The following is a 9,604-nucleotide window of genomic DNA, read 5'->3' as shown; positions in this document are numbered from 1 at the left end:
AAATTAATTTTCCTGAATTGTAATTATGTTTTGTTGATATTATACTATTGTTTGGAGTTGTTTCAAACTTTTGTTTTTACATATTTATTTTTAGTTCCTTCTCATCCTTTTTGTTACTTTTTCATTTCTTGTATTCTACTTACATCAAGTTTTCGTGGGTTTGCTACATTATGCAGTTGATTTGCAACAAGTTGCAATAGATTTGATATTAATTTGCAACGCGTTGCAATATATTTGATACAAGTCCCTTGTTATTTGCAACACGTTGCTATATATTTGATACATGATTTATTTGATTTGCAACACGTTGCAATATTTTTGATGTAGTTGATTTGAAATACGTTGCAATATATTTTATACAGGATCCAGGTTATTTGCAACCCTGCAATATATGTTATACAGGGTCCAGGTTATTTGCAACAAGTTACAATATATTTGATACAGGGTCCAGGTTATTTCCAACACATTCTAATATATTTGATACAAGCTCCAGGCAACACGTTGCAATATATTTGATACAGGTTCCAAGTTATTTGCAACGCGTTGCAATATATTTGATACAGGGTCCAGGTCATTTGAAACGCACTGTATTTAATACAGGGTCCAGGTTATTTGCAACACTGCAATATATTTCATACAGGGTCCAGGTTATTTGCAACACTTGCATTATATTTGATACAGGTTCTAAGTTACTTGCAACACTGCAATATATTTGATACAGGGTCCAGGTTATTTGCAACCCTTGCATTATATTTGATACAGGTTCTAAGTTACTTGCAACACTGCAATATATTTCATACAGGGTCCAGGTTATTTGCAACACTTGCATTATATTTGATACAGGTTCTAAGTTACTTGCAACACTGCAATATATTTGATACAGGGTCCAGGTTATTTGCAACACGTTGCAATATATCTGATACAGGTTCCTAATTATTTGCAACACTGCAATACATTTGATACAGGTTCCAAGTTACTTGCAACACTGCAATATATTTGATACAGAGTCCAGGTTATTTGCAACCCTGCATTATATTTTATACAGGGTCCAGGTTATTTGCAACAAGTTACAATATATTTGATACAGGGTCCAGGTTATTTCCAACACATTTTAATATATTTGATACAGGTTCCAAGTTATTTGCAACGCGTTGCAATAGATTTGATACAGGGTCTAGGCTATTTTCAACCCTGCAATATATTTTATACAGGGTCCAGGTTATTTGCAACAAGCTACAATATATTTGATACAGGCTCCAGGCAACACGTTGCAATATATTTGATACAGGTTCCAAGTTATTTGCAATGCGTTGCAATATATTTGATACAGGGTCCAGGTCATTTGCTACGCACTGTATTTGATACAGGGTCCAGGCTATTTGCAACACGTTGCAATATATATCTGATACATGGTCCAGGTTATTTCCAACAGGTTGCAATATATTTGATACAGGATCCAGGTTATTTGCAACACTGCAAAATATTCGATACAGGTTCCTTGTTATTTGCAACACGTTGCAAGAATTAACAATTTATATTGCATCAGATATACGGGGATGACTTGAATGACAGCTATCTACTATAGAAGGCTGTGGAAAAATGAAGGCGACAACAATGCTGCTCTATCATTCACACTGGCTTTGAAATAACATAAACCTCATTACAGTCTACATTTATATGTATGGGATATGGGATTTTTGAAAAGTTCAAATCAAATTAAACTGGAGGTTTTTAAGGATACACAACTGACAAACTTCAATATTTTAAACGTTTATTTTATTAATTGTGGAGACATTTACAAAATTTGTACTTTAATCCTAATCGCATTATAATAAATATTTAATATAAATTATATATGAAAATAATAAATAAACCACTAGTAAGGTATATGACTATATTCTCAGAGCGATATATTATATAGACTATAAAATAATTTTGGACCAACGTAATTAAAAATCTCAACATACAAAACCTCCCTAAAGTATCTATCTATGTAGGATACACAATTCACACATTATAAATTTTTGATCATGGAAAACGAATTTAAATGTTATAATCTTCTATTCAATATAATCTATAAAATTTGGGGCTGTGTGCTCAATTTTTTACTTGAAACCCTCATGAATTTTTCACCTTGAAACTCAATTTTTCACTTAAAAACTTGTTTTTTTTTTAATTTTCACTTGAAATCCCAAGGTCTTTTACTCCTTGTGGAGTATTAAAAATATATAGAGATTTAAAAATTAGGTACCAGAAATTAAAAAAAAAATCCATTTTAAAATTGGAAATTGAAACCTATAATGATGTCCACGTTATAATGACAGTATTTGATCAACCTTGGTTTTGCTATCCTTGTCTATCATTTGACAAAGCCGGTGGTACTATCCTTTTTTAGGTCCATAACGATGCCAATTATGTTTTTGACAGTGTAGAAATATAATTAATTAATGCAGAGAATCGGCATCGCTATTCTGCTATCTTTATCCACTGCCATTATAACGTGGACCTCACTACAGATACCTATAGTGAGGTCCACGTTATAATGGCAGTGGAAAAAGATAGCAGAACAACATTGCCGATCCTCTGTCTTGTCAATGCCATCTATAGACGGTAGCTGATACAGGTTTATTGATGTAATATTAACTGTTCATTCTCGTTTAAAATGATCATTTATATTTTATTAAGTAAGAAATTATTTTTTTCAATAATTTCTTAATGAATTTTAATAATTAAGTTGAAATATTTTGTTAATTAGTTATCAATTCTACATTACTGAAAGACGATCTGGCAACATTGCAGAGCTAGAAAGGGATAGTGCTATCCGTTTTGTGGAATGATAGACAAGGATAGCAATACCATTATCAATCAAATACTGCCATTATAACGTGGACCTCACTATAGCAATTTGAAGCAGTATCAACACAATATGATTCAGAATCATATCAACTTGATACACAACACTACAATTTGATACAGAACAGGATAGAGCTATCTGCTTTGTGGAATGATAGACAAGGATAGGACCATTGTCAATCAAATACTGCCATTATAACGTGGACCTCACTATAGCAATTTGAAGCAGTATCAACACAATATGATTCAGAAACATCTCAACTTGATACAAAACACCACAATTTGATACAGAACAGGATAGAGCTATCTGCTTTGTGGAATGATAGACAGTGATAGCAAAACCATTGTTAATCAATTACAACCATTATAACGTGGACCTCACTATAGTTGTTCTATGTCCAACAAATAATAAGATTTCGACCCTAATCAAATGAAATGTTTCTCAACGAAAAAATTATTTGAATGCTAAAATAAAGTTATCTGCAAAAAATTGATCACCCAGCCTTTCAATACATTAAAGGTTTACTATGAAGCTATAACGACCGAGAAGCTAATATCTTAACCTAATAAATATATCTATATTTCTGTTGTTTCACTCATATACGGTAGCCGTCTTTCAATATATATAGGCTATGCCTGAAAAGATTACAAAACTTTGAATATTCTTTAAAATCCTTAAATACTTTTTGAACATTTTTTTTTTGCTGAGGTTGATGCCCACATCAGCTCTAGGCTTGTGCGTGTGTGAGTGGACCTACAGCTTAAGGTGGGCTCCGAACCACCTAGAATTTAATGAATCTTCAAAGTTTCTAATCCACTTATAGTTTACAATCTCTCCTCATTTCACTCATATACGGTAGCCGTCTTTCAATATATATAGGCTATGCCTGAAAAGATTACAAAACTTTGAAGAATCTTTAAAATCCTTAAATACTTTTTGAACGTTATATTTTTTGCTGAGGATGATGTCCACATCACCTCCAGGCTTGTGCGTGTGTGAGTGGACCTACAGCTTAAGGTGGGCTCCGAACCATCTAGAATTTAATGAATCTTCAAAGTTTCCAATCCACTTATAGTTTACAATCTCTCTTCACCCTACAAAATTAATAAACCATGAATTTTGAATTAATTATTGGTACCAATATCCGCCTAGACGTTTCACGTGGTATAAAAACATTTTTTTTCAATTTTAAATGATTTTTTTATCACTACAGTATAATTGTTATAAGCTTTCATACTATAGTTGGATAAATTTTTAGCTCTCCTGGAGTAGCACATTAATTTTCCTACCCACTAAATGTAATGTTCATATTAAGATAATACTTTGAGATATCAATAAATTTTTACATTTTTACTCTAGTCAAACAAGCACAATTGAGCTTTTTTATGATGCTACGACCACCACATAGAAAAATTTAAGTAAATCTACTGTTATCAGTGTGAAAAAATTGTTGAACCATTTCTGGATCCCTATAAGAGTCTTATAAGATTCATAATGAGCATAATAATTAGTTTTAAATTATAAATTGAATTAGACATTTTTAGTTATCTTCCTTGGCGTATGGGTAGTGTGAGATTTATTATTATGAAGTCAGTGAAGAAATGATAGAACGGCAGAGTTGCCAATTCTCTGTTACCACAGCCTTCTATAGTAGATAGCTGTGATTCAAGTTGTATTTATGATATAATAATTATGTTCCCGGGCTGACAAAATTTTTTTGTATAGTGCGTAGCACTCATCGAATTTCCATCTAGCTGTTTACCCTGTTGTCAATATTTGCAGTAGCATAAGTCTTCGGGGTGATTTACAGCATTTAATTGTTGATTTTTGTTAATAATGATCAAATTTATCTAAAATTTTTGTATTGCAGTGCTCATCCAATTTCCATCTAGCTGTTTACCCTGTTGTCAATATTTGCAGTAGCATAAGTCTTCGGGGTGATTTACAGCATTTAATTGTTAATTTTTGTTAATAATGATCAAATTTATCTCAAATATATTCAATTTATCCAGAAAACATATTCTTAAGTGATTTTATAAATTAGCCAAGGAAGATCTTTGAGCTATATTACACATTAATAAAATTTAGGATTGGTTTTGAGTATGGATCTATCTTATTTACATAATACTGTATCTGCTTACTATGAATATACATGAGATGGTCTAAGTAGTATGAAATGGAGGCTTCTGATGCAATCACACCAGCCTTGTGAGAAACTACATGAAATTTTACTACTGGTATAATTTTTGTTTTGGGGTTCCTACTGGCAGTAGAGTTTACAAAGTTGGTTCAAAAAGTAATGAGTATTCATTTAAAAATGCACTACTTGATCCTTGATAGGTTTTATGGGGTATTTTTCTACTGGCAGTAGATCATACAAAGGTGGTTTGAAAAGTAGTGCATATTTATACAAGGATTGTTTGAAAAGTATTGCGTATTCATACAAAGGTGGTTCGAAAAGTAATGAGTAGTCATACAAAGCTTGTTCAGAAAGTAGTGAGTATTCATTGAAAGATATTCTTGATAGGTTGGAGCTAGATGCAGTGTTGCCATATCTCTCTTACAATGTTGTAATGATGTTACTTTCCAAACAACCCTTGTATACATTGTCATTGAAAAATACACTTTATTTAGGTTTGTTGGGGTATTTTTCTACTGGCAGTAGATCATACAAAGGTGGTTCAAAAAGTAGTGCGTATTCATACAAAGCTTGTTCAGAAAGTAGTGAGTATTCATTGAAAGATATTCTTGATAGGTTGGAGCTAGATTCAGTGTTGCCATATCTCTCTTACAATGTTGTAATGATGTTACTTTCCAAACAACCCTTGTATACATTAAAAATAGATTTGAACGTTATGTTTGCAGTAGATTAGATATATCCCCCCATAAAAAGCAGATCTCCATAGTTTAGATTTATTTATCTAGAATGTTGTTTGGTACCTGGATTCCTCATTTGAATAAATATATACTCTACATTTCAATGAAACAATAGGTTCTACAACCAACTTATCAAATCTTCTCTTGTAACTTTCTCATATAACTTTTAACTTAGTCCATTTCTAATTTCGTTGAAATGCATCTCTGGCCACTAGATGAAACATGACAATCTAAAATAACTAATAGTAGTATTCTCAACTAATGTTAACAGGATAGTAGCAAATATCTATTCAGTATATAATTCTTCTATATATTTAAATAGAAATAGTTGTTTGAATTGGTCCAAAAACTGCCATAGTATTCAGTATAATGATTTATTTACAGGTTTTTTTTAAAATCAATAATTGTTTGGTAAATTGTGTCCCACTGCCCAATGGATTTCTTTGCTGCTAGGTAGAAAAAGGATACAATAGGAACTTATGGGAGTGTTTACACATTAGTGTGAACACTTCCATAAGAGCCAATGGTTTTTTATTTTTCTGTCCAGCAAAACATGAATTCATTGGAGATCAGGGTTTTATGGATGGTTAGGGTGAATTGTTATCAGGTTCAGTTAGGTTAAATTAGTTCAGGTTGGGTATGGTTTCATTTAGTTAGGTTAGTTTGAACCTCAATAGAGATTTAAGACAATTAATCTTAACAACCGATGGTTATCTCAATATACAACCTCAATAGAGATTTCAAATACCTCAAATTCCATTCTAATGGATAACTATAGACATTTGCATATATTACACCATTTCAAAATTGAATCAATTTTTTAAATATTCTAAGTAACCCATTGTCAATCTAATTTATCAATATTTTTCAACCTTTAGCCTGCCATGACATGAAATTAATCTTACAATCAATTATATAGAATATTGAATATTTTCTGTTTCAACAATTCATAGGTTCAACCCATTGTCAATATTTTTCAACAAAGAAAATCAACCTCCAATCTGCTAAGACACAAAATTAATATTATAATCAATTGCATAGACTATTGAATATTTTCTGTTTTAACAATTCATAGGTAACTATTTTTCTCAGATGTCTGTGTTGAACAAATTTGAGCTTAATAACAAAATTAAAAACTATTTCTAGATTTTCCACAATAGACTCTGGTTTGACATGTATAACAAATAGATATATCCATAAATAGAACAGAACATTCAATTCAATTAACAATCTTTTCTGGACTAAATTTCAGAAGTTTGGAATCATAACCCTATTTCCAACTCTCAAAATGTAATCTAAATATGGGAGAAAAATAGTACAAGGAGTACCATATTCTTAGTTTTTCTCTCCCGGTCAGTCCCCTCTTGTAAAAATGATAAATGAATATGAATCATAACATACTAGAAATCTCCATAACACTCAAAACAGTACTCAAGATGCTCTTAACTACCGTATATCTTTGTAATACATTCTTTTGATTTGTCTTTTATCTTGGTTTATTCAGGTATTTTGTTAGTTTTGTTTGTAGAGTACCTAGTCAGGTGTGGTAGGTGTTGTCTTTTAAAACATTGTGTGTATCTTTTTGAAATTCCTTGTTGATCACCATCAAGAATTCCATCAAAAATTGAAATTGGGTCGGAGGACTTTGGTTGGGACTATGGTGAGATTCATTTAAACTGTCAACATTTCTTATGAATAACATCAATATGCTTCCCATTCAGCTAATGTGGACAGTCCAGTTCTTTGTACAGAGCAGCTTATGCACCACTTCTGGCATTCAAGGTTTAATGGGGTTCAGTGATAGAGTGGACATTACTATCCAAACTTCACCCCTTCACCAACATCATATTCTATTCGATACTGATGTGGACAGATCAAAGTGAACTTCAGTGCTCAGTTTCCAGGGTTGTATGGACTATTTTTGGCATGGTTCGGGCTCTAGGGATTTGTTGTCATTATTTTTGAAGATCATAAGTTTTGTGTAACATTTTTGGGATCATCAAGTTTTTTGTTTCACCATTTTTGGGATCATGAGTTTAGTGTTGCTGTTCATGGGATCAACAGGCTTTTCGTTTCACCATTTTTGGGATCAGTAGTTTTGTGTCACCATTAGGTGTTCTGTGTTGTTGATGTTGTATTAGACTTTAGTGTGTCACCATTAGGTGTTCTGTGTTGTTGTTGTTGTTGTATGCTTTGTAGAACAGTTTTCTAAAATCGTGCCGGCTCTAGCTGTTCCAACGGCTCAACCCTGCCCTATAACCTTTCGCTGATCAGCTTGCCACCATCTTGACTTTGTCCAGGGCGTCGGCCAAATGAGTCGCGTCGCACAGCATAGCTCACCAGGATGCCAAGAGCCACGAGCACCATGGCTAGTGCGTTCATTATGATGCTCTCCTCAGGCCAGATGGCATAGTCCTTGCTGGATGGTTGAAGAGGATGATTCCAGAGACCATGTTGGTCAAAACCATGACAGACCAAACATTGAAACCATGTTAGACCATTATAGATCATTCAAGACCATTATGGTCAAAATTTCATTGGTTGGAAGGGAAGGGTTGCCAGATGTTTTAGGAGATTTCCACAGAGGAATATCATCCAGATACCAGAGATGGTTCAAAATAGATTACACAGATAGTTAAGACATGTCCAAAATGTCATTGGTTGGAGGGGAAGGTTGCCAGAAGGTTTAGGAGATTTCCACAGAGTAAAATCATCCAGATTCCAAAGATGGTTTAAAATAGATTACACAGATAGTCAAGACCATGTCCAAAATGTCATTGGTTGGAGTGGAAGGTTTCCAGATGGTTTGGGAGATTACCAAAGAGGCACATCATACAGATGAGATGCCAAATATGGTTCAGAATAGATTCCACATGTACAAACCATCATTGGTAGGAGGGGGAAGTTGTGTGAATAGTTTGAGGAATGTCCAAAAGGTACATCATTCAGGGTTTCAAGATGGTTTAGAATAGATACCATGGATGATTGAGAACATGTCCATAATGTCATTGGTTGGAGGGAAGTTATGTGCAAGAGGAACAGATTTGCCCCGATTCCAAAGATGGTCCGCAGATGGTTGAAAGATGTCCCAGGTGTTGCAAGTCCCCAAGAATGTCAGATAGAGGCATTGTCCAGGTCAAGACATCCCATAGATGTTTGAAGAAATGTCCAGGTTGAGTCCAAAATATCCAAGATGAGTTCAAGAGTCCCATGAATAGGTTGAGTCAAGAATGTCCAAGGAGTTGAAGCAGAGACATTGTCCAGGTCCCATAGGTGTTTGAAGAAATGTCCAGGTTGAGTCCAAGATGAGTTCAAAAGTCCCAAGCATTTGGTGCAAGTTGGTGCCAGAGAGAGAGAGAGGTGTTTGTTGTACCATAGGAAGACCCAGTCACCAAAACAGAAAAGATAGAGAAAACAGATTAGGAATGTGCAAATATTCACAATAATTTTTAGAGAAATGTGCAAGATATTCACTATCAGTATCACAAAGATGTGCATAATATTCACAATCATTTTTACAGAAGTGTCAAGAATATTGTCAATAATATTAATTTGATTACAAGCAGTTGTGCCAGGTAGTGTGTGACCAAAGTTGGTGGGTGAATGAAAAGAGAGTTTTACCATAGAGAAAATATAGCATAAGAAGATATGCTATGGTATAGGGCGTTTATGTTGCAAATGTGAGTGTTAACTGAAGCCGATAGTCCTAGTAATTGTTTTTGGTGAAGCTATGTGACGCTGGTAGTCTCTCATACTGTGCCCTTCCTACACTCTTACACTCCCAACAACACACTAATAATAGACAGTGTATAGGGTGTCTATGTTGCAAATGTGAGTGTTAACTGAAGCCGATAGTCCTAGTAGTTGTTTTTG

General features: G+C 33.7%; 1 protein-coding gene across 1 annotated transcript in view; it reads right to left on the bottom strand.

Moving 5' to 3' along the window:
• Positions 1–6,091: 6,091 nt before the first annotated feature.
• LOC111043387 (cytochrome b reductase 1) overlaps positions 6,092–9,604 on the bottom strand; it is a 112,447-nt gene continuing 108,934 nt past the window's right edge. The window contains exon 6 of the mRNA XM_039441142.1: positions 6,092–8,150. Within this exon, the coding sequence (XP_039297076.1) occupies positions 7,985–8,150 (166 nt within the window). The 3' untranslated portion in view covers positions 6,092–7,984. The remainder of the gene's footprint in view (positions 8,151–9,604) is intronic.

Source organism: Nilaparvata lugens, chromosome 14 (assembly GCF_014356525.2).
Source record: "Nilaparvata lugens isolate BPH chromosome 14, ASM1435652v1, whole genome shotgun sequence".
Lineage (NCBI taxonomy): Eukaryota > Metazoa > Arthropoda > Insecta > Hemiptera > Delphacidae > Nilaparvata > Nilaparvata lugens.
The sequence above is the reverse complement of the archived record's forward strand: the minus strand, read 5'-3'. Positions and strand labels throughout refer to the sequence as shown.